Below are 25,836 nucleotides of genomic sequence, written 5' to 3' on the forward strand. Positions count from 1 at the left end.
AACTGAGACCCAAAGAAGTTAAGAGATGGACCAAGACTGTTCACTTTGGCAACATATACACTAAAATTGGAACGATGCAGAGATCAGCATGACACCTGCACAAAGATGCTACAAAGTCACAAAGCATTCCATGTTTTTAAGACAAAGACTGTGTAGTATAACTTATATGTGGAACCTGAAAAAAAAATGTCCAACTCACAGAAACAGAGTAGAAAAGTGGTTGCCAGGGGTTTGAGGGGGTTGGAGAAATGGGGAGAGGTTGGTAACAGGGTACAAACTTCAAGCTATAAGATGAATAAGGTCTGAGGATCTAATGTATAACATGGTGGCTATAGTTGGTAACACTGTATTGCATAATTGAAATTTGCTAAGAGAGTAGAACTTAAATGTTCTTAACACATATATATACATATACACACACACACATATATAGATATAGATATGGGGGTGATGGATGTGTTAATTAACTAGAAGGGAGGAATCTTTTCACTCTTTGTATGTATGTCAAATCATCACAGTATACACTTCAAATATTGTACACTTTTTTGTCAGTTACATCTCAATGAAGTTGAAAAAAGAAAAAAAATGGACCAAGAGTCAAATAGTAAGAGCCAGGATTTGAACCAAAACAGTCTAATTCTGGAGCCACATGCTTAACCACATCACTGCCCTTCCTCCCAGTGGCTCCGGCTGGTGTGGGATGTGAAACCTCCTCCCCTAGGACCCTATCACCGCCCCCCACCATGAGCCACACTTCACCACATTTCAAGTAGCTAGGGTTGTCACAAGCCTGTCCTTCAGCCCGAGGGTCACCCCATGGGCACAGAAAGAGAGACTGAGGCCACAGGAGGAGACCTGAAAGTGCTTCAGCATCTCTTCCAGATGCTACGGTCCCTGTCCCGGATGCTGCCATGAAAATCGGTGCTACTTAGGCTGGGAGATTTTTTTCTATTTCCCCTCATACCCAGGCCCGATTTTCTCAGTGCTAAGAGATAGGCATTTCCCCGGCTGAGGATCTGGGCTTAGTTCCCAGAGGTTTTGCCTTTGCACCTGGAGCTTAGAGAAAAAACAGCCACATCCAAGCTGTCGCATCGGAACCCTCCCTTGTGGCGCCTGACAACTTTTAAGCAGCTCCTTGAATGCACAGGCCATGGCGATCTCACATTCACCTCCCACCCAGAGCCCAGCTGTTCCTGGAGGTTATGCACTGTGTTGGGTGGAGGAGGCCACAGTGCTTAAGGACTCGGATTCTAGAATCCAACAAACTGGGATTCGAATCCTGGCTCTTTCACCAATAGCTATGTGAACTCAGACTAATTACTGCTCCTCTCAATGTCCCAAGTTCATTATCTGGGAAATGGGGGAAAGGAGGCCCGCCTCTCAGGGTCATCATGAGGGTCAAATGAGAAATTAGATGTGGACCATGTGCATATTAATAAATGCAGAATGCGGATTTGTTCATTTTAAGATTCCCATTTCCTGCCCTCTACCGTAAGAAGCCATAGGCATGAGGGTGTCTCAGTAGAGCCCCTGCAGCTGAGACTGAGGAATGCTTGGCAGAGCAGAGGAGTAGAATGGGGACGCATGGAAGAAAAAAAAATACCTCTACCCTGGGGCATGTACCTGACCTCCAGAATCATGCCACCCAGGCCTGAGAGCTTACGTCTGCTTGACCAGAAGCATTGAAAAATGACTTCCTAAGTATTCTGCTTCTGTAGAGTTCTACTTGGGACTCTGAATTCAAAACTCCAGCAGACAACTACCAAGCCTCGGGCTCACAAAACAGTTCTGCCGACTGGCCTGTCTAGGTCTTCTAAGTGGGTAAGAGACAAAAGCAAAAGCATTTGCAGACTCCAAAAGTGACCTGTTAAGTAGCCAGTTTGCCCTCCCTGGGGATATCCGCTCCATCCACAGGGCCATGAACAAGATGGCGTCAACCATCTTTCCTTATCAGCTCTGCCTCCACTCTGCCAGGCATGTGGCCTTTCTCGAAGCCCCAGCTGACGCCTCTCCCAGACCCACCCAGTCCCCTGTGTGCCTCTCTCCTCTCAGGACCTGCGTGCTAGCAGCACAGCGAGTTGGATCTGCAGAATCCCAGCTTGGGGCACTAACCTTAGTAAACTCCAAGAGTCATTACATCTCTCTTTGAGCTTCTTTTTTGCCTGAAATGGGGAAATCAGTCCTTACCTCTTTCAGCGAGGGCCATATGTGACAGAGAAGCAGCAGCGTAAGAATGTAGTTTGAGTTCAAAGAAAAGATAATAAGCATGTACAGAACATCAGCTATGTTACAGGCACTGTGCTAAGCACTGAATATACAACATCTCATTCAAACCTCACAAAAAACAATGATTATCACCATGTTATAGAGTAGGTACTGAACGTTCAAAGAAGTTAAATTCTTTGTCACATTGCTAGGAAGTTGTGACGCCACAATTAAAGCCCTGATCCAACTTAATCTAGAGCCAGAACTCTTAAATAATATTTTCTTGTAGTGCCTTTAAACGACTGCTAAGAGGCTCAATTTATTATTAATTCCCCATCAATTATTCTTGCAAGGATAATGATGATCGTTGGTGTTATCCATGGATGGGGGCGGTTTCTATCACGCCTGCAAGAAGGCGGTAAATTGTGAGGCGTCCTCTCCAACACCATCTGTGACTGCCTCCCCTCTCTCTGCAGTCCACCTCTACAAGTGTGCAGCCCAGCGGGAGAGCTGTGGCCTCTGCCTCAAGGCCGACCGGAAGTTCGAGTGTGGCTGGTGCAGCGGTGAGCGCAGGTGCACCCTCCAGCAGCACTGTAGCAGCCCCTCCAGCCCCTGGCTTGACTGGTCCAGCCACAATGTTAAGTGCTCCAACCCCCAAATCACCGAGGTGAGTCCCCCAGTTTCCCAGAGTGGGAAGGGATGGATGGCCGGGAGCTGACCCCAGGGCAGTGGGAGTTGAGCCTTTATGGAAGAATTCTTGGTGTAGAGTGAGTTTAATGTAAGGGTGTGTAAAGCCTCTCACGGGTGTCTCGATGGCCTGTGTCCAGGCGTAAATGCCAAGCATATGGAAGTGTGTCCTCACGCCCGTGCACGAATGTGCGTGCACGTCTGTGTGCACCGAGGAGGCAGAGCCAGCCCAGCCTCCCTGCCAGGCTGGCTGAGCCAGGTGGGGACGAGACATCGGCTGCATGGCGGGTGAACGTTTCAGAAAACAGGTTTAGCTTTTCTCAGCAGAAATGCGCTTTCAGGAGCTGCAGTTAGCTCAGAGTTGCAAAGCTGAAAACGGAGGAAGAAAGTGAAGGCAGACACTGCATTAGCCACCGTGCCATTTCCCGGGGTTTACTCTCTGTCCCAATTTGTTTGTGCATTTTAATGGAAAGAAATAGGTAATTAGTTATCCTGGAAAAAACTGATGTTTCCTGAATAGTCAATTGCAAAGGAAGTTGAATAGGTAATGTGAATGAACATGCAGCTGCTTGGGGTTTGAATTGCCGGGGAGAGGAATAGTTGTATTTAACTTCGGTTGCAATATGTGCTCATCACTCTTTGCTGCTCCCTATTCACCGACTGTCGCTTGTGCTTTGAAACTAATTGCATGTTCCTTATGGTGACTAGGAATATCGGCCAGGGCAAGTACCACTGTGATTTGCATGTTTAAGAAAGTAGGAGGGGGAAATTCCCTGGTGGTCCAGTGGTTAAGACTCGGGCTTTCACTGCTGTGGACTGGGTTCGATCCCTGGTCAGAGAACTAAGACCCCACAAGCCGTGCAGTTTGGCCAAAAAATTAAAAAAAAAAAAAAAAGCAGAAGGGGCTGCTCCTTTTCTACCTCTTCCCTGAGCAGATGCACTGTCCCTTTCCCTGCCTCATTTTCCTTACTGGCCAAAAAAAGCCAAGTCTGGCTCTCATCCATGTCGCAGAGTATTGGGAAACTTCTGGAGCATCCCTATGATCATTTTCAAGCTTCAGATCAGTTAAAAAAAAAAAAACCTCAAGATCAAACAAGTGTTGTTAACCTACAGATGAGTTATTTGAAGAGGGAGCAAATATTTGTTTGGTGTGCTTGGCACTGTCTCATTTAATCCTTACAACCACCATGAGAAGTAAGTATTCTCACCTCCATTTTACAGATAAAGAGAACAAGACTCCGAAAAATGGAGTTGTCCAAGTTCACACAGCTATTAAGTGGCAGGGCCAGTGTTTCAACTCAGATATATTTAATTATAAAAACATTTTAAGAGTCTCTGTGATTTGCCCAAGTAATATAAAACAAGAAGTGAGCTTCCTCTTCCTTTACATCCAACCTTCCTAGCGGATATGGACCAGTCAGATGCCATCCATCCAAATGGCGGTGTATCCCAGGAATAGCGCACGCAGTGCTATAGAAGAGCATCTCCCGCCATCCAGGTCCTTATTTATTCTGGTAGGAAGATGTTATGAGGGTGCAGACACTGCCCCTCAAAGATTGAGCTTCTTCAATCCCATTTTTCTTTTGGCCCTGGCCAGTGGTGGTGGCTACCGACTGTCCTGTGTCTTTATCTCACCGGGAAAGTGTTTTCTGGGACTGCTGGAGGTGCCCCAACCTCTGCCCTCAGACAGCTAGCTCCCTGAGCAGCTCAGGGCTCCATGCCTTCTCCCTGATTCTAGTGATTTCCAGCAACAGCTGCCTTGAGAACTTGCTCTGTTCTGTAATTCTTCTTGCTGCTGCAGTTGTACGTCTCTCTGCCTCTGCACCTCTGGTACAGGGGAGCTTAGGCAGGGACTTGCTTCCATCAGCCCCTCTCACTTCCAACAATCGGCTGCTGCCCCAGCGCTGTCTCCTCTCTGACTGGCAGGGGCCCCAGCCCAGCCAGAAGGCAGGCTTCTCCCTGAGAAACCTCTGCCTCCGCCACCCCTGCTCGCTGACCGAGGACTGACAGGCTGCTGTGTTCCCAGAGGACACCCAGGCTACATGATGCTAATTAACCCCCTGAGGTAATTAGGCTGTAATTGATTTTCCCAGTGAACATAGCAGCAGGAGTTGGAGGCCCTGAGCAGTTGGGTCTCCTCTTGGTGTTTTTCAAGTAGAGGCTGTGGAGAAAGAAAGAGCATCTTGGGAGAGAGACAGACCCACACCGTGTCTCCAGACACTCGGGGGACAGCATTCTGGGCAGCACATGTGAGCTGGAGGAGACAGGGCTGGAATGTTTTATTCACTTTCATCCTGCACCTCCCACCCCCAATCTATCCTCCTCTCCTTATAAAAGTCATTTTTCACTTTTTTAACTTTTCATGTTTGAAATAATTTCAGACTTACAAAAAGGTACAAAAATAGTACAAAGAACTTTCATATACCCTTCACCCAGATTCTCCAAAATTAACATCTTATATAACCACAGCACAATTATCAAAATCAGGAAATTAACAGTGATAGAATAAAGCCATCTAATATACATGTCTTATTCACATTTGCCAGTCATCCCACTGATGTCCTTTTTCTGGTCCAGGCTCCAATCCAGGATCACATGTGGCATTCCATTGTCATGGCTTCTCAGGGCTATAATCCTCAATCTTTGTCTTTCATGACCTTGATACTGTGGAAGAGCACGGGACCATTACTTTGTAGAATGTCCCTCAGCTGGGATTTGTCTGATGTTTCCTCATGATTAAATTCAGGTTATATAGTTTTGTCAAGGAACACTAAAAAAACTGTAGGGTGCATGTGCAAAGGGCACAGGAGCCAACTTGATTTGGCCCTAGTGGCCAAATCTGGGGCAATGTAAGCAAGAAAATAAATTATAATGCTAATGGACTATACTCAAGAGAATAGTATAAGAATCTATGGTCCTTATTGATATAATAAATTAATAATTAATGTGGGAGAGAGGAAGCTCCTCTTTATACTAGAATTCCAACTCATAAGTGTAGAAGGACTTAGGGAAATAGAAAATCACCATTTGGCAAAATTCACAGTAATAATTGTTTCAGGCAAGAATGGCCAATGAATGCTAAAATTAGCAAGTGAAAGTATGATGAGAAATAGGATATTTACATAGCCTCAAGCTATCTCCCCACAAGATATGTATTAATTACAACAAGAAAAATTGTTCAGTGTACTTTCGTACACCCTTTACAGTGAAGAAACCTGGTAAACAGTGGTTAAAGGGTTAAGGTTCCTTAACCAAGTGATCAAAGTTAACCACCAGTTATGGGAAGAATCAACCTCAGGCACCTCTCTGTAGGGTGCGCTGAGAAGAACACAACCTCATTTCTATGGCATTTGTTACCAAAAATGTATAATTTGTTAAAAGTAACTTTTAAGAAGAATCAACTCATTTTCTTTACCTCAGCTTTCTTGGCTAATTCCTTGATGTTGGCATAGATCTTATTTTTCTGGAATGGTGCTGTCCTGCCCGGGGGCAGGGGATTCTATGAGCTCCGTGCCCTTTTATACATACCTCCCTCTTGTCTCTGACCCTTCCTTATCTTCAAAATATGTAGCCCCCTCAGTGCATGCCCACGTGCAAACAGAAGCCATTGACTACAAAGATCTTGCCTGAGGGAGAAGAGAAGGATTCTCTGATGGCCCATGACAGCTACTGGGGGCAGCAGAATGTCCAGTGCTGGAAACCAGTAGGGACTGGAATGGTGCTGTCCTGCCCCGGGGGCAGGGAAATCAATGAGATGACCTCAAAGGAATTCTACTTTAGGAAAAGGAATGAGCTCAAGCTCAGCTGGATGAACAGCTGTGTTCTTCCTTAACCCCTCCTAACCCAACTGTCTCCATGGCAACCAAGTCCTCCCCTAGAGACCCATCTCTTATGGCAGCTCCATGTAGGACAAGTCTTACAGCCGATTGAATTTCCCAGTTTGCAACAACTCCAGGTTAGGACCCCCTCAGGACTCACCGTCTGCTCCTTCTCAGCCAGCCCTTGGTGTGATAATGACGCTGTCCCCTGTGGGAGGCATCCCAGGCTGCTCCCATTCCAGCTGTCATTCTGGGTGTCTGTGCACTTGTCACCTGTTCAACCCCCAGTACAGGAGACGACGTGCAGAGGTTTGGAAAGCCTGTGAGACACCAGGCAGCCATGTTTCTGTTCTTCCCAGCGTGTGCTGCAGGACCTGCTGCGACATCAAAGTGGGGGATGTTAGGAGCCATCCCCTAGAGAGAAAGGAAAACCCAGAGAAAACATTTCCCAAGAAACTGTGAGTGGGCAGCATCCAACAGAAAGGGGAAAGAGATTGAACATGTTCTTGGGAAAAGAAATTTAGAAAGGACCAAGGGGCTTTGGAACTCACGTGAAAGAGGTCTCCACTCAAAGTGAGTGTATTGGTCTGCTAGGGTTGCAGTTACAAAGCACCACTGGGGGGCTTAAACAACAGAAATTTACTTTCTCACAGTTCTGGGGGCCAGAAGTCTGACATCCAAGTATCAGAGGGTTGGTTCATTCTGAGGGCTGTGAGGAGAATCTGTTCCATGCCTTTCTCTTGGCTTCTGGTGGTTTGGGGCAATCTTTGGTGTTCCTTGGCTTGTGGAAGGAACTCCCTAGTCTAAGCCTTTGTGTCCACATGGTGTTCTCCCTGTGTGCATGTCTGTTTCCAATTTTTTTATTATAATTTATTTATTTATTTATTTATTTATTTATTTATTTATTTATGGCTGTGTTGGGTCTTCGTTTCTGTGCGAGGGCTTTCTCCAATTGCGGCGAGCAGGGGCCACTCTTCATCGCAGTGCACGGGCCTCTCACTGTTGCGACCTCTCCCGTTGTGGAGCACAGGCTCTCAGACACGCAGGCTCAGTGGTTGTGACTCACGGGCCTAGTTGCTCCGCGGCATGTGAGATCTTCCCAGACCGGGGCTCGAACCCATGCCCCCTGCATTGGCAGGCAGATTCTTAACCACTGCGCCACCAAGGAAGCCCTCCAGTTTTTTTTGTAAATAAGAATGCCAGTCATATTTGATTAAGGCCCACACTAATGACCTCATTTTGACTTGATTATCTCTATAAGGACCCTATCTACAAATAAGGTCATATTCTGAGGTAATGGGAGTTAGGGATTCAATATATGAATTTGTGGGGGATAAAATTCAACCCACAACAGAACATTCTGAGCAAAAGGAGGAGAAGCCATGGTTCTAAGTAATTGATCCACCCATTAAATATTCATGTAATGAGTGACTGCTGTATGCCCTGCACTGTGCTAAGATTGGAAGTTATCACATGGATAAATTAGTCCTGGGTGGGGAGGCAGGGTGATGCAGCCAGCCTATCCCTGAACATTGGCCACCTGGAAGAGGCTGGAACTTGATTGCCCTGCAGGCTGCTCTGTCTCTTCCAAAGGGCCTCGGGCAGAGATTTCTAATCTACACCCTTTGCAGCTGTCTTCTATTAGGAAAGAGAATTTTAACAGGGACCAAGGCCTCCACACCTGATAAGGATACCAACCTCAGGCCAAGAACATGAACAGACAAGCCATATTCTTAGTTCTGGGAGCCTTAATAATAATAGCTTTTCTTTAACAAGACACTACTCTGTGCCAGAACCCATGTATTCCACATACCTTCTCCTCCCTGCAATCCTGCAAGATAGCTGTAAGAGCTGGGGAAACAGTGCTTAGGGGAGTAAGTAATTTGCCCAAAGTCGCACATCTGGTTAGTGACAAAACAAATTCAGAACCAGGCTCTTCTGACTCCAGAATGCAGACTTGCTCCACCACTTGATGTTACTTCTCTTGGTCAGAGGGCTGGAGAAGTACTCCCTGGCTATACACTTTCCCACCTCACCCCAACCCCAAAACATCTGTGCCCAGGATCTGAATCCCCTTGGAAGGTCTCAGGAGATGCCAGACAAACTGAGAACATTGGCTACTCTTTTAAGTCTGAAAATAACCGTCACCTGTCTTCCTAAAGATAATTAAGTCCACACTTATTCCTATGAGTGGGGAAGAAAAATGGAAGAGCATTTGGGGGCATTTTTAAACTTAAGGCAATCACTTCTTGCCTGTCCAGGGGATGTGTTACTTTAATTACATGTGTTTCTTAAAGCTATCAGACTCGGTTTGGTTGGTTTCTGGGTGTGTCTATCAATGGGACAATGGTTACGGTGAAAGTTACTCTCACAAGCATCTCAGCCTGATGGGAGAGCCCAGAGGATGAGGCCTAGGTGGTTCATGCCTGCCGGTAAGAACGGAGATCAGGGTGAAATAAAGGCAAAGCAGGCTTGGGATGCAAGGGACGAATCCCCAGTGTAGGGGTCCTCAGGGAGTGACCAGGAACCTACACCCGTTGGCTACCAAGAAACGCTCCTGTGTGTTTCTGACGTCCCCTAACACAATGCGCAGTAAGACCACACTGATGCCAGGTCCTAGGAGTACTGGGACCTAGGACCACCTTGTAGCTTTTACTGTATAAATTTGTTAACTTCAGTAACTTCCCCCACACCTCACTTGTCCATGTTTAGGGGATATTGACTTTGTTTAACATTATCTTAATTACATGTAACCGGGAAAGAAAACCAATTGTAGAAAACCGCCAACACTGCCCTCAAAACCAAGCATAAATTACTGTTGATGCGATGGTAGTTTGAGATGATCCATTGTTCTTGCTTCTTCCTGCTCTCCATTTGCCCAAATTTTTTTTTTTTTTAAATTTTTACTGGGATAGAGTTGATTTACAACATTGTGTTAATTTCAGGTGTACAGCAAAGTGAATCCGTTATACGTATACATATATCCACTCTTTTTTTTAGATTCTTTTCCCATATAGGCCATTACAGAGTATTGAGTAGAGTTCCCTGTGCTATGCAGTAGGTCCTTATTAGTTATCTATTTTATATATAGTAGTGTGTATACCAAATATTTTAAAGTAGATTTTTTTCCTGGATTCTCTCAGATGCAAATGGATTTGTGAAACTGTTTGGAAAGCTGGACACTTACAAGTATTTATCCATAAGACTGTACCGAATCTCGGCGGGAAAAGCCGGGAGCCACCTGCCCAGGCCCAGAGCGACTCACTGCAAAGTTCCCAACAAATAAATAAATAAGTCAGCCAGCTTTCCTGAGAAACAAGTCGGTCCTCTGATCTCCCGTTCATTTATTTGCAGGGCTCATTAATATAACATCACTGCAACAAACAGCTAATGGGGGATGGTGTCAGGATGAATAATGGAGTTACTCTGCTGAGATAACAATTAGGTTTTTGAATGTACTATCAGCTAAGACAGAGCCAGCAAGGATTCATGCCGGGTAGGAGAGCTGGTGTCGCCGATGCTGTAGATTCCTGCAGGGCTCATCAACTGGGCTCTAGCCTGCCGTGAAGAGTGTGCACATACTTGCTCTCATGCACACGTGCTTGCGTGCTCACACACACACACACACACCAAGTTGGAAAAGAATGTGACAGTTTGCCATCTTGGATCCAGCATCCAGGTGCCTTTGGGAGCCAGGCTGAGCTCAAAATTTGCAGGCACAAAGTTGGCATCACTGCTCTAAAGTCAGGAAAACTCTAAGCAACAGGAGTTGCTTAGATTAGTTAGAAAGGAGTAACTGGATTAGTCAGGAGAGGATTAGCTGTCTACATACCCACAATTGTCCTCACTGGCCTGTCCTGATTAGGGGGCTGCTCAGGGCAGAACCCTCCTGATCCCAATCTCAGACACAGGAGCTTTTCAGACAAAGCGTGGCCATCAGTTGGGGATACTCCACCCTGGGGCGACTACTCTGGGACCCCCTCCCTTGGCTGCTCTGGGAGGATCTGACGTCAGTCTCTCCCATCTCCTCTTAAGAACACAGTCTAGGGTGCTGACAGCCTGCTGGAGACATGGCAAGAGCTGCACAGGCCCGTCAGAGAGGCAGCCAAAACCGTGCCGGGCAACCTCCGCACCTGGCACTTCCCCTCCGCAGGTCGGCTCTCTGCCCCTCCCCTGAGCCCCACCAAGAACAATACCCAGAGGTTCCACCCGCCTGGGATGCTTATAAAAATGAAGCCACTTTTCCTCTGGACCTCAACAGACCTGGCTCCTGTCCAAATTTCTTAATCATAAAATAATAATGAGAAAAATGATAGATAACATTCACCGAATGCTTACCTGGCACGTAGCACTGCTAACTTAGCACCTCATGTATATTATCTCGTTTAGACTTTACAACAACTTTTATGAGATGGAAGCTATTATCATTAGTCCCACTTTACAGACAAGGAAACCAAGGCAGTTTGAAGTGTGATACCTTTCTTAATGTCACACTGCTAGTGAGTTTTAGAACTAGGAGTTAACCTTCAGCTACTTGACTCTAGAACTCCCATGTTTGACCCATATAGCATCCTTCATCTCTTTCCTGGGCTCACTTAGACAAATAGAACACTCAATCCACAGGGCTGGAAGAGGAAATGGTGCGGGCATCAAGCTCTTCATCAAGCCTGCTGCAGAGATGGGAAGCAAGCCGTAGTCCCCACCCCAAGCATCATTTAAGGAGACTGGAATGCACAGGGAGAGATGACCCAGCGGCAAGGCCGAGGGGAGTGTGGGCATTCACAGGGGCAGGGCCAGAGAGGAGGGAGGGTGGAAGCTGAGAAGTTCGGAGAGATGGTGGTCCCAGCAAAGCCATCTCCAGAGCTCCTTGGAAAGCAGCAAGCATGGCCTTAACCATGGGAGGGGGGCTGGGGGACCTACGTAGAGGGGCCCACAGGCAGGCTGGGTCATGGGTTCTCATGGCTGATGATCTCGGGGCAGTCCCAGGCAGAAGGATAGTAACTCAGGCATTGTGGTGTGGAGGCTTGAGGCACAGGTTAGATAGACCACTCACAGGGTAACCTTGAGCAAGTTACTTAACCTCTCTGGGACACAATTCCCCATCTGTAAAATGAGAATACTACTAGTGCTTCCTTCATAGTTTGTGTGAGCCCTAAATGAGATAAAATATATAAGGCCCTTGGCACAATACCTGGCTCATGATAAGTACTTAATAAATGGGGCTTCCCTGGTGGCGCAGTGGTTGAGAATCTGCCTGCCAATGCAGGGGACACGGGTTCAAGCCCTGGTCTGGGAAGATTCCACATGCCGCGGAACAACTAGGCCCATGAGCCACAATTACTGAGCCTGCACGTCTGGAGCCTGTGCTCTGCAACAAGAGAGGCCACGATAGTGAGAGGCCTGCACACAGCGATGAAGAGTGGCCCCCGCTTGCTGCAACTAGAGAAAGCCCTCGCACAGAAACGAAGACCCAACACAAGCAAAAATAAATAAATACATAAAAATTTTAAAATAAATAAATAAATAAATGAATGAATGAATGAAAAGAAAATGGTAGGCATCATTATCAGACTCTTCAGTAACCTGGAGCCGATGCCCGTTTCTGTCTTCTCTGCCATCACATCTATCAGGCAGGAGATATAAGCAGAGGAAGACAGGGTCTCTAGGACAGGAGCCGGGCTTCATGAGGCTCCCACCATGAAGGGGTTCTCCTTTGACCCCTTAAACATCTACCCTGGGGCTTCCGTGGTGGCGCAGTGGTTGAGAATCTGCCTGCCAATGCAGGGGACACGGGTTCGAGCCTTGGTCTGGGAAGATCCCACATGCCGTGGAGCAACTAGGCCCGTGAGCCACAATTACTGAGTCTGCGCGTCTGGAGCCTGTGCTCCGCAACAAGAGAGGCCGCGATAGTGAGAGGCTCGCGCACCGCGATGAAGAGTGGCCCCCACTTGCCGCAACTAGAGAAAGCCCTCGCACAGAAACAAAGACCCAACACAGCCATAAATAAATAAATGAAAAAAAAAAAAAAATCTACCCTGTAGGAGGCACCAACTCCATCTCTCCAAGGCTCTGCCTGAGCTCAGGAATGGCCCACCCGGCACTCCCCAGGCTGCCAAGCCCCTGGGCCTCCAGCACCTCCCACTCTGCTCCCTGGTGCAGCCCTTCGGAGCTCCCCAGCTGTAATTAATCGCTGCATCTACTCTCACCCTTGGACGGCTTTGTGGCACAGTTCCCTCCGAACTGTTCAATTAGCGGCTGCAAGAATCAGGGCGAGTGCAGCATCACGGTGGCTGTTTTCCAGGTCAAGGCACCCACAGTGGAAAACAAACCTGACACAGTCTGGCAGGAATACAGGTTTGGCTGGGCTGCTCAGGTGTGCGGCAGGCTCAGTTGGGCTGTGCTGCTGACAGGTGAGGTCTGAGGAGATGGGGAAGCGGCTTCCCAAATCAGGGGCTCCAGGCATCTTTGAGAGGACCCAGCAGGAGATAGGAGTCTCCTGGTTAGTCCCCTCCCATCAGCACATGCCAGCCTCATCCCACATCCTACTGGCCTATTCACCCGAACTTAAGGTGACCAGATCAGGGACATGGCCTGGACTGGGACCAGCCACCTCTACCTGGGCGTGGTCTGTGACTGCTTCTGGGACAGGGCTTAGGGGCTGCTGGACTGAGCCCTCTGCGCTAATGTGTTCCCCACGTTTTCCTTCTGAATCCTGCAAATAGACAAACTTTTAATTCTACAACCAGTTAAAAAGCCAATACTCTTAAGGTAATAACTTAATGTCCCATTAAGATTCAAATAAAGGGTTCATTAGGGAAGAGACAATAGTAGAGTGTAAGGTGACTAAAATGGGGGAAGGAACTCCAGGTAGTGAAAAAAAGCACTTGGGAAAAATAAAGGCTTACCCTCCCTCTGGGATTTGCCCAGGGTCAGCCTGGCTGATGGCGTGTGGGACGCGCTAATGGAAATGATTGGCTCAGACCTCGTTTGCTGCAAATCCGCAGACCTTTGCTCAAGCCACAAGCCTGCTTGGAGTCCCTACACTCTCAGAGGATGCATGGATATCCAAGGGTCCAGAGAAAAGCCTCTGAAATGATCAAAGGACCTGGAAAACAAGAGCTTCCAACAAAAGGCTAACAGAATTGCAGAAGCGCAGACCAGAGGCGACTTGATTGCTGTCTTCAGTATCTGAAAGAGGTTTGATGAGGAGGCAACTGTTGAGTCCTCCATTCGATGAGGAATCACAGCAGAAATTGGCTTAAATTAAAGTAAGAGAGATTGCAGGAAGAACTTCTTAATGCTTCCGATGTGAAAATACTGCATCACTCCCAAGCGACACGTAGGCATCTCCATTCTTACAGTGGTCATTCAAGAACACAGTTTGTACTAGAATCCTCTTGAGACCAGCTTTTCCCAGGAATAGAGAACTGGAGATATTTCTTGACAGCTGCTGTGTCCCAGGCAGTGTGCTATGTATCAGGTTACTAAGAGAAAGCAAGGTCCCTGTCCCCAGATAGTTATTGCCTTCTTGAGAAAAGACGCAATTACAGTCCGGTGGCTGTTGCGTCTTGGGGTGTAGGCAAAGGGGCTGCTAAATCTTCCTGAGGAGGCTAGAGAAAGACTTTCTGAGGACGTGTCATTAGCAGAGGCTTGCAAGAGGGGTAAGCATTTGTCAGTATCATGCTTGACCGGCAGAGGGAACCACAGGTCAAATGCACATGGGCTTTACCCCCTATAGCCATGGGGACCCCCAGCTCCCCCTGGGAGCCTGCATAGTACGTAAGAGAGGGGAACCGGAGGTCTAGGAGGGGGCAAAGGGGAGCACACAGAGAGAGTCAGCACAGAGCCTAGGGGAGACCCTAAGACACCCCCTGCACCCCAACTCAGCAGCTGCTTCTGGGCTCTTCTCTCCCTCCTCCCCTACTTCTGGCTCTCCCTTCTGAGGTCCACAGAGGAGAATGTAAATAGATCTCAGGTCCACAGTATGTGCTGAAAAACATGGGGCTGAAATTCGGCCATATCGAAAGATCTTCCCAGATGATTTCACAGGTTTTCAGCTCCCTTTCCCCTCTCTCCACACCCCCACTACACACTCACACACACACTCACACACACCCCAAACTGTCAAACCATTTGTTTGCGTGGGCGTCTTATTCAGAATTACTTTCCTGAAAGAATCCATTGAGTTCACTGGGAAATGCTGTGCCTTACCCCAGAATGGCTAATAGCTGGGGGCAAAGAAGCGGCAAGAAGGGAGGGAGGGAAGAATGAAGACGATTTTAGATATGGCCAGTGTCCTCCCAAATTTATTCTGGGTGAAAGGGTGATGTCTGGTTCAGAATATGCTTCTGTGCGGAGCCCAGAAGCCACCAACCCTGAGACCCTGCCCTGGGCAGCACGGCCACTCCCCGTCCAAGCTCAGGTTTTCTCCAATCAACCCACGAGTGACTCTCTCTGCCCTGGGTCACCCCACCATCCACCAACTATGTTATGAGTTCCCTGGACCAGGTGTCCTCCTTCCAGATAAATAGGAAGATTCCCATTACCTCTAAGCTCCCGCCAACACCACCATCCCATGTTTTTGTGATCTAGGAAGGAACAGGTGCAGGGGGGACGCAAGGAAGGAAACTGCCAATTATCAAGACCTACTTTCGAAACCACCATCCTATTAGGGACTTTCCAAATGTTGTCTTATTTCACGTTCACAACATCCCTGTGAGGCAAGCATTGTTATCTGTTTTCCGATAAGGACACTGAGACTGAAGGTCACCTAGCTCATAAGTATCAGAGCTGGAATTCAAATTCAAGCCTGTCTCACACAAGAGCTTACTCTCTTCCTGCTACAGACACTGCCCAAGCATCAGAAGGTCTCCCTTCCACACCACAGAGTAGCCAGCAGCCCGAGGGCCATCTAAAACTAGAAGCAGAGACGTGAGGATCTGGCTGCCATCCTGGCCGTATCTTGGTTTCCCCTCTGTCTGTGGGGGAGTGTCTATAACTGCAGCCTGCCCTTTCACCCCCATCTCTGCGGGAGGTTAGCTCTCCCCTCCCCTATGGCCCCCCAACTCCTTCCAGAGCTGAAAGGCCTTCCTGGGAGTTCTGCAAGCAGTAGTATGGGACTCCACCGACTTGCCTCCTTATAGACCCACGTGGAGAGGCCAGACTTGGCCCCCAAGAGAACCAAGTTTTCTGGGTGCCACGCTGGGTGTCCTGCAATCTAACACTGCTTTGAAGAGAGAGCCTTGGAGGCTGTCTCCAGGGTAGAGCACTGCCTGGTATGAAGCGGTATCTGAAGAATCCTATTCACTCCCTCTCTGGAGGATAAATTCTTTTCCTTCAAGCCTCCCTTCTAGAGCCTCTCCTCAATTCTTGGTCCTGGGAGAAATGAGGAAAGCAGGGTGCCTTGGGTTGTACCACCACACAGACAGGGCTTTGGTAGACCCTGATACTCATTCTCACAGTCACCTGGAAGCCCTCAGATGGCAGGGGGTGTGTCTCACAGGACTCCTCCCTCTGTTCCTTTGCACGCTGAGCCCAGACCTCCACCTTGACTCTCTCTGATTTTTAAGATGGGGGAGAACAAATGACACGGGCAAAGGCACAGATCTTTAAAGTGTGTTGTGTATATAGGAACTGCTGGGATCTGGGTAGCACATGGTGGATACAGTATAAGACGGCAGATGTGGCTGAAGAAGTAACAAACATCAGAATGTGGAGGACCAGGCCAGGAATTAGGGACTTGGCCTGCACAGTGGCCAGAGCCATTGAAGGCCTTTAGAGCAAGTGACTAGTGACCAGAGCAGGTATGTGTTCATGAAGGCCACCTGGCCATGTGAAGAAGTCAGATCTCATGGAGGAAGACAAAGGCCCTTGCAGTTAGTGTGGGTGAGAGGTGATGCAGCCCTGCTTATCGCCTACGCTGGAACCAGAGCAGGACACAGATTCAAAAGACACTTGGGAGACTTCCCTTGTGTCACAGTGGATAAGAATCCGCCTGCCAATGCAGGGGACATGGGTTCGATCCCATATGCTGTGGAGCAACTAAGCCCATGCGCCTCACCTACTGAGCCTGCACTCTAGAGCCCGCGAGCCACAACTACTGAGCCTGCGTGCCACAACTATTGAGCCCGTGTGCCACAACTACTGAAGCCCACGCACCTAGAGCCCATGCTCCGCAACAAGAGAAGCCACCACAATGAAAAGCCCACGCACCGCAACGAAGAGTAGCCCCTGTTCACCACAACTAGAGAAAGCCCACACACAGCAACAAAGACCCAATGCAACCAAAAAAAAAAAAATTTAAATCAAATCTTTAAAACAAAAAAGACACCTGGGAGTAAGAACCAATGGTCCCTATATTTATTATACATGGTAGGGGAGGGAAAGGAAGCAGTCGAAGATGCTTGCAAAATTCCTGGCTGGGTGCACGGTGGTTCCATTAACCTTGAGAAAGGATCTGGGAGGATAATGAGGTTGGGGGTGGAAGGAGGGAAAATTAAGAGTTCATTTTTAGACATGGTGAAATTTGAGGTGCCTGAGGGACATACGTGCGGAAGTTGAGATGTCCGGTAGCAATTAGATATATGGATATGGAGCTCAGGAGAGAGGTCTGAGCCAGCAATATAGATTTAGAAGGCATCAGTAATGGAGACCTTGGGAATCCTCTTGCAAATCAAGTGCTCACCACCTCATCTATGTTTTGGAAATCCAGACTTTTATACATCAGTTTTGTCTTAAGCAAGAAAGAGGAAACTACATCCCATGTAAGCCCCAGGGCATGGTGGCTGCTGAGTGCTTTGACCCCCAAACTCCTTCACCACCTCCCCAGGTGCTGGTGGCACAGCACATAGTGTGTGCTGTATGGGGAAGAGCCACATGGACCCAGTATTACCCAGGCACTTTCCAGTGACTCATGAGGATGCTAATTCTCCCAGCTGTTAGCTGGACCCATCTCTTTGACATGTGTCTTCATGCCAAGATTATAACGCTTGCACATATTAATATTTTTGTAAGTCTTCCTTCTCTAAACAGTATAAGCTGGTTTATGCTTCTGGGCAGCTCTGTGCTAACAAATGAACCCTACAGCCCCCCAAGTGCCATGACCGTGTCTCTGCCACAGACCCTCGAATGTCAGAAGAGGACACTGCAGAGTCTTCCCAGCAGGAGGAGGCTGCCCTATGGGCCTGCCAACTCCACTGAATATCCCCAGTACAATCCCCGCGTGCTACCTGCAAGACGGAAATACTTTTAGGCTTTCCAGAAAGATCTCATTTCAGTTTTTCTTAAAGCTTGTAATTAACCGCAGCGAGCGAGAGAATGTATTTTTAAAAATAAAAGTGGAGGCTTCCCTGGTGGCGCAGTGGTTGAGAATCTGCCTGCCGATGCAGGGGACACGGGTTCGAGTCCTGGTCCCGGAGAATCCCACATGCCGCGGAGCAGCTGGGCCCGTGCGCCACAACTACTGAGCCTGCGCGTCTGGAGCCTGTGCTCCGCAACAAGAGAGGCCGCGATAGTGAGAGGCCCGCGCACTGCGATGAAGAGTGGCCCCCACTTGCCACAACTGGAGAAAGCCCTCGCACAGAAACGAAGACCCAACACAGCCATAAATAAATAAATAAATAAAATTTTAAAAAAATAAATAAAAAAATAAAAGTGGAGGAAAGAGAGCAAGCTGATCACCACAGTTCTGTAAGGGTTTCCAGTAGGTGGGTTCCTGGCATCCAGGTGGCTGGAGGAGGGGAGGGGGACCAGTGATGCTACTTCCTTCCTCCCGAATCTCTCCTGCAGGGGCATGGAGGCCACCCCTTTCCTGTTCCTCGTTATGAATAGCCACCTCCCAGAGCCCAGGAGGCCTGGGGACCTGAGGAAGTGGCACCAGGGGAGAGTGGAACAGCCAAGATCTAGCGTCGGTTGTTTTTAGAATCCTCAGGGACAGAAAAGCTATGGGGCTACTGGTTCCTCATGCCAGCTCCTTTCTCTCCAAATTGTCCTGCCTCCCCCCACCCGCCAAGGCCCAGTGCACAAAGTTGCCTCTGAGCACCGCCATTCCCTCCCTTGATTCATCTCATGAATCTTGTTTATTTTTATTCATAAGGTGGGATATTTTATTCCCAGAGAAGGGAGTCAGAGCCACAGACAAGGTGACTTGGGTGAAGTGGGCCCCCGGATAAGAGAGTTCCCAGCCTGGGCCAGAAGGAGGGAAGGAGGCTGCACCGTCTAAGGTCTGCAGAAGAGGGTGGGAGATCAGGAGGTCTGAGTGGGAGTTGACCTGGCTGTGCAGCCAATGCACAAGAGCCCAGGAGTCAGCGGGCAGTGAGGGAGGAGGCCTGTCCCGGGGCCTCATCCCCACCATCATCTCTTCTGTGTCTGCTATCACCTATTCGTGGCCAAGTTGGCGGCCGCATTCATGGTGCTTACATTACTGGAAGAGAGCAGTGCCCCTTTGGTGAAGACAGGAGCGGGGAAGAGTCTCCAGAGCCTTCGATAGCATTTTCGCCTGTACTCACCTCTAATCTCTGCCCAGAGGCCGCATCTGGAAGATTCTGATGGACTCTTGGCCTTGACGAGCCCTGCTTGCCTCTCTCCCTCCCTTCTTGTCTTGCCCTTCTAATGGTGTAATGAAAAGAGTCCTGGACTTTTTTAAAACCATGTATACATGTTGTATGATGATCTTAGAATAAGACCCCCCGCATCTCCTTCCAGTTCTGAAATTCCATGCTCCTGCCTACAGTTGGGTTCATGTCTAATTTCCTCTTACTTTGGATAACTATGGACCTTGAAGTAGGAGCTTATTCCCTGGGATCTGTTGGATCCTGAAGAGCTGCATTTTTCCTGGAGCCTGATCCATTCCCAGACAGAAATTTACACCTTAGAGCTGCCTGATTCTGCAGTTCCTTTTCCTGGTGGGTCAAAAAAAATCAGGCAGTCAGCATTTGGTGACTGAATTAAGAAATGAATAAATAAACGATCCTTGCTGCTGGGAAGCCAGCAAAATTTGGAAAATCAGAAAGCTATTTCTCTTCGGTACTAGCACGTGTCACAGGATTTGTTTTTGCAGAACAATGTCAAATATACTTTCCATCTTTGGTCATCCCCCACAGCAGTTCCTAATCTGGGACTCCTCTGAGCTCCCACAGCTTTTCCTTCAAATCTACCTTATCACTGTGTACCCTGCATCAGCATTATTTATGGCTCCCTTACCTCCTCCTCCTTGACCACTAAGTTCCTTGAGGGCAGATTTCCTGTTCTATTCATCATTGTAAACTCTACAGAGGCTAGCACCCAGGAGTGGCAAATCATAGCACGGTCACAATGACAAAGCCCTTTCAAGTTTACAGAATGCTCCCAGACACCCTCCGTTTGGGAGCTTCCAGGGAGAGGTTGGTTAGAGATGATTATCCTTCTTACCAACTAAGAAGAACTGAGGTTCAGAAAGATTCTGTGACTTGATCACAATCAGGCAATAAGCGAATTAAAGTACTGCCTTGAGCCAGTACTCTCTGATAATTTCTTTTTCATAAGTGGATGAATGAATGAATCATTGAATGGATGTCCTAAGAACCGATGAAGTAGGTACAACATGACAATGTCGGGATCCTAGATAAGTTGAAAAGTGGAGAAAACACACCCAGTTCCCCCAGATTCCAGGTGTCCCAAAGCCTTCCCGTGCGGAGGGAAATGGGTGCCACTGCCCCTACTCCTGTGACCGACCAGCTTTTCTCGTCCCATTTCCCTCCCGCAGATTTTGACGGTGTCTGGACCCCCTGAAGGAGGGACCCGAGTGACCATCCATGGCGTGAACCTGGGCCTGGACTTCTCCGAGATCGCCCACCACGTGCAGGTGGCTGGGGTGCCCTGCACACCCCTGCCGGGGGATTACATCATCGCTGAGCAGTGAGTCCAGTCCGCTCTGGCCCACCCTCTTCCCCCCCGGAGCTTCTGGGGGGGTCTCCCCTCTCCCTCCTCTGGGACTTCTCCAGGATCCATCTCCTATATCCCTCCTCCCATGGACCCCACTCCTTGAAGCCTTCCCAGGGCCCTCTCCTAGCCCATCTCCACTCTTAGAATATCCTATTCTGTTTGATTCCCGATTCCCTGGCTCCTCTGGCATCAGGGGTCCCGGTGCAATGCTCCCCCACAGTTGGTCTTCTCCTGCCCACTGGCTAACTGAGCCACTTTCCCAGCCCGTCCATTCTCCTCCTCCTCGCTTTCCCCCGCCCCTCCCCCCGATAGCCCCCATTGGAATGCATCCTGCTCGGTGGGCTGCAGGCAACAATTTGTTTGGCTCATGGGGCTCTGACAGCAGCTTAATCTGAGCAGGGCCTCCGCCAGAGCAAATTCATTTATTTCACTAAGGGAAATGTCAGCTGGAAATTAGAAAATAAGCATGTAGCAGCGGACAGGCGGACGGGGCTCCAGAAGTGACATATGTTCCAATTTGGGGTGTTCATTTGGCAGTGGCGGCCGCTGTGAAGTTGGTGGGCAGGAGGTGGGCATGAAGTTAGGGGGATGCTGGGGGTGGGAGGGTAGAAGGAGTGATGCTTCCCCTCCTATGAAGAAAGGGAGGGGAGCAGCCAGATCCTTCTGCATGATTTATCTTGTAAAGTTGGGTCAAGTCACCCTGGTTCCAGTGGGCACACAGCTCTGCAGGGGGTCCTGGGAACGTGACCATGAGCAGGGTTCCTCTCCTGTAACTCCGCCCCTCACAGCCTCCCCAGAGCCAGCCTTTAGTAACAACCAGAAAAGTTGTTTCTTTTTTTCCAACCGTATGTTGGAAATGTTTCCATTTCCAACCTTAAAAATGACACTTCATCTTTCATCAGCACTTACACTTTCTCATCCATTCTCTTGCTTTTAATTGGTAAGGACTCTGAGAGGTAGACATTGTTATCACCCTTTTACAAAGTAGGAGAGAGTAAAAGACTTGGGAAGTGAAATGACTTCCCCCATTCACTCAGTGCATAAGTGGCCATGGCAGAGTTGGAACTCAAGTCTCCTAACTTTTGGTTCAGGCCTCTTTCCGTTCCCTAACAGCCATGGGGCAAGACTCCTGGGTAAGAGTGGCCTGAAAATTCCATTATCCATCAGCCTGTGGCCTTCTGGGTCAGGGGCCATGATTCCAGTGTGGCCAGGGCAGGGTCGGAGTCAGAGGGGTGAGTTCCCCGACTTTGGGGACACCCAGCAGGGGAGAAGAAGGAGCTGCCTGATCCTGCTGACATTCAGATCCTGCAGACCTGACCCTTCACTGACAGCCTTGTCCCTTCAAGGAGTGAATCATAGAGGGAAGACGGGCTGGGTCTACAGGAAAGACATGAGGAAGAGGAAAGGGGGAAATGATATAAGTAGCGCTTCTGAGCTAGAAGAGGAGGGGAAAGCTGTCGGGCTCGTCAAGATCAGATGGCTTTACAGAGCCCAGCGCCCTGCCACACCCAGCTAGACTCTCAGTCACACTGACCCCAGACCCACCTTGGCCTCAAGGAGCTGCCTTGGGCCACTGGACACAGGTCAAGTCTCCAACTTGGTGAGATGCCACAGGACTCCAAAGGAAAGGGTTCGCGGGGGACTGAAGGGTAAGGCTTTGAATTGAGAGGTGTAAATCTTGGGCAGCTGAACATGGAAATCGCATGAGAATTGGGATCCAAGGGTCTTCTAAATCCTGCCTCCTCTACCTGCCAGCCCTGAGACCTTAGCAAACTGTTTGGTCTCTCTAATCTTCATTGGTCCGATGGAAATCATGATCCCTACTGCATGGGTTTTGGGAGAGAATTCAGTAAGATGAAAATGTGAAGACTGTAACGTGCCATAGGAACATAAGGAAATATTGTTCTATTCAATATCTTTGAAATCAAATGCATCACACTCACCCAGGGCCCTGGAGAAGAAAGTTCCAAGAAAAACTAGAAGTGAGGATACAAAAGGAGCCTGGGGAGGTGAATGGTTGCCAGGGGTCCCTACCAAGGCCAGCAGTCACCCTAGAAAACCAGCCCCGTCATCTCCTCAGGCGCGGGGCGGGCAGGAGGCAGCAGGCACGTTCCTCACCTTGCCTGCACGCAGCCCTGGTTTCCAGCCGTGCCAGGCTCATTACTGAGAGTTTGTTAACATCATTAAAGCCTCCATCTTGGGCAGTGAGCAGCAGGCACAATCATTATCGATATCTGTGAGAGATGGATTTGGCTAAATGGGCCCAGTGCAGAGTCCCGGGCACGGGCAGGATTAGCGGGCACAGTAATGACTCACCATATGCTTGTGCCGTGCCATCTATCAGTCAGCAATTAGGTTAATGTTGGTTAAAGGGCCCCGCTTAGTCTTGCAATCAGTGCCCCACAGGTCTGTGGAGGGCCAGATGATTCCATCACAAGATGTTTCCTGGGTGATGAGATGCGGGTTGAGGCTGCAGCTCAGCCCTGCCTGGGACAGGGGCTGTGTATGAGATGGACTCAGCTTGGGTCCTCAGACCCCCTCCCTCTCATCTGCTGCACCTACGAACTCAACCATGTCTTCATGGATGTTAGATGCTTGTGTTCCCCACCGCAAGGATGCACACTCACGGGGAGAAAGGCACCATCTTTGCCAATCTATGGGAGGTGGTGCGGTGTGAGGCGAGGGCACCTGGCTGGGTGCCCGGAGCTCAGCTATTGATGAGCTATGTGACTTTGGGCAAGTCTCTTTGCTCCCTGATCCTCAAATGTCTCATCTGGAAATGGGTATGTAGAAATGGACCTCTACAATCACTTCTATGGCCCTAGGATGTCAGAAGCAATAACTTCTATGCCCTATGGAATCTGCAACTCCCACCATTAGAAAGCTTATCGGTGGCACTATTGTGAATCCAGAAGCTCCTGTCCAGCAGGAGGAGTCAAGCCTCCCAATGTTGAAGCTAAATAACGATTAGAGAGTTATTTAGTCTAACTTCTCATTTTACAAGGAGAAACTTTAGGCATCCCCAGCTGTTGTCTCCTGATAATACACAGGGAGCCTAAAGCTACCAGGGACACCAAGAAGAGGCAGGAGGCCCCTAGAAGTCAAACCACAGGAACTTTGCTGACCTGTAAGGCCTGAATGAGGAAGTGGTGCCCACACCGCTGCCTGTGGTCATCTCCAACCAGGGAGGGACGGGGCGCAGGTGGTTATGTCTCAGAGTCTTAGGAACCCAGACAGGTCTACCCTACCTCCCCCTCCTCCAGCCCCAGCCCCCCAACAACCACCTCACCTCCATCCTGGCACGGCCACCATGTCCATCCTGTCCCTTCCACAAAAGACACAGAGAGAATTCCACTGATTCTAGGGTCAGTAGAGTGGAATGGTCAAAGGCATGAGCTTCGGAGCAAGGCTGACCTGGATTTGAATCATGGCTCTGCCACTTCCCAGCACTATGGCCACAGATGAGTCACTTGGCTTCTGAGCCTTGGCTTCCTTGTCTATAAACATGGAGACAGTAAGACCCACCCTGTAGGATGCCTGAGGATGACACAGGATCCTCTCTGGTCCAGTGCCTGCCACACACAGCTCAACAAATTGTAGCTCGTGTTATTGTTGAGGTACAGAATCTGCTTTGGCCTGACCCTCATTTCTCAATATAACCCTCTCCACTCCCTATAGCTGCCCTTGCTTCTTCCTTTAACCCTCTATCTTCTTGAGCTCGGAGAACAAATGCCAATAACAGATACACTCAAGGAGGCCTCTCCATCCTTCGCTGCAAGCACTGGGTCCCAGGAATAAAAAGGAAGAAGAGTTAGAGGTCATTAGAATTTTTCCACGATGTGGTCTGAGTCCTCAGGACTCTCACCAGCTCTTAGACTTACCAACCCAGACCATTCTACAGTCCACTGCCGACTCCTGCTCCTCTCCCACTCACTGGATGAAGTAGAACCGCATTCCACCAGCAGGGAAAGGAGTCAGCTGCAGTGCCAAGGAAGGGAACCCGTGGTTCAGCTCTAGGCCCTCCCTGCAGCCTAGCTCCTGGGCCCCTGCATCATACCCTTCCAGGAGGGACATTGAGAGCCAACTGCAGGCATTCAGCCTTGGGCACTTGGGCAGTGCCATCTCCCATCCACCCTCTTCTCCCACGTGCTTGACATGCAAAGCTCATCTTTTGGGCCACAAACCCTGAGCAAGAAAATGTTCTAGAAAAGACAGTGTGCCAAGACGCCCCAGACAGCTGAACAGGCCATTCTAGCCTTCTCCTCTCCTAGACAGGCCTCAGGAGGAGCAAATATGCCTATGACCTTCACGTGTTCTCATGTTTCCTCTTTCCATGACTTCAAGCCTGCCATGATTTGCTCCTGCTTTTCCTCTCGAGGGTGGCTCCAGCACAGTTGCCAAGGGGGGTGAGTGAGGGACAAGAAAGCACTGATTAGAAGAGAGAGACAGAGACTTATCTGCTGCCTCCTCTTCTTCACTCCCCATACCCCCAGTAGAGAGCCGATAATCCTCTGATGCTCCTTGAGAGCCCGGAGCACTGTGACAGGATGACAGGGGCCCCAAACAGGAGCAGGCGCTGGGGCCCAGGAAGCAGGATGGGAGAGTTGTTACTCCAAGCAGGTAGCAGCATGGAAATAACCCCACGTAGTACCTTAAATTAAGCTTCTCAAATGCTCCGCTAATGAGGTTTAAGGAGACGGTTACGTGTAAAATACTAATTGATCATCACTATCATCTTTACTGTGGGTTCATAATTTATTTATTCACAGAGAAAGGGAAAGGAGAACATCCTTTGACGTGCACTCAGTACTTTCTTGTCGAACCTAATATGCTAAACGTAATAAGACAGTCATTGTATGTTAAGTAAATATTCACCAGGAGTGAAAGTACTTATTTGGGATTAACTGTTATGAAGGAGCTGGAGATCGTTGGCATGCCGTGTGTGTGAGCACGCCATGTATTTGTTTAATGCAAGTTTTATTACATCAAAATGAAATCTCTGTTTAGTTACCTTCCTTCCTAGAGAAGTTGTTGAGATAAGCATCCTCCGTTAAACGCGGATCTTCCCCACCGTGCCTGGGTAATGCTGGGGGTTAGTGGAGGGGAGTTCTGTTTTTCTGCCTCCCCACCAAACCAACCTTCCAAGGGCACCAGACTGCTCAGACTGAACTCTTAAATGGCATTGAGAAGAAAAGAAAAGCCTTCC

The 25,836-nt window shown here is 48.9% G+C and overlaps 1 protein-coding gene and 1 non-coding gene across 3 annotated transcripts in view; both read left to right on the plus strand.

Moving 5' to 3' along the window:
* PLXNA2 (plexin A2) overlaps window positions 1-25,836 on the plus strand; it is a 213,164-nt gene that overhangs the window by 153,042 nt on the left and 34,286 nt on the right. The window contains exons 12-13 of one of the 2 annotated variants that reach the window (XM_059939005.1): window positions 2,682-2,872; window positions 20,452-20,603. The exons of the other annotated variant lie outside the window; for it this stretch is intronic. Of the exons in view, the coding sequence (XP_059794988.1) occupies window positions 2,682-2,872; window positions 20,452-20,603 (343 nt within the window). The remainder of the gene's footprint in view (window positions 1-2,681; window positions 2,873-20,451; window positions 20,604-25,836) is intronic. 2 annotated transcript variants of the gene reach the window in all.
* LOC132354677 (U6 spliceosomal RNA) lies at window positions 37-138 on the plus strand. The gene has a single exon (XR_009499366.1). It is a non-coding gene; the product is annotated as a U6 spliceosomal RNA (small nuclear RNA).

Source organism: Balaenoptera ricei, chromosome 1 (genome assembly GCF_028023285.1).
Source record: "Balaenoptera ricei isolate mBalRic1 chromosome 1, mBalRic1.hap2, whole genome shotgun sequence".
NCBI lineage: Eukaryota > Metazoa > Chordata > Mammalia > Artiodactyla > Balaenopteridae > Balaenoptera > Balaenoptera ricei.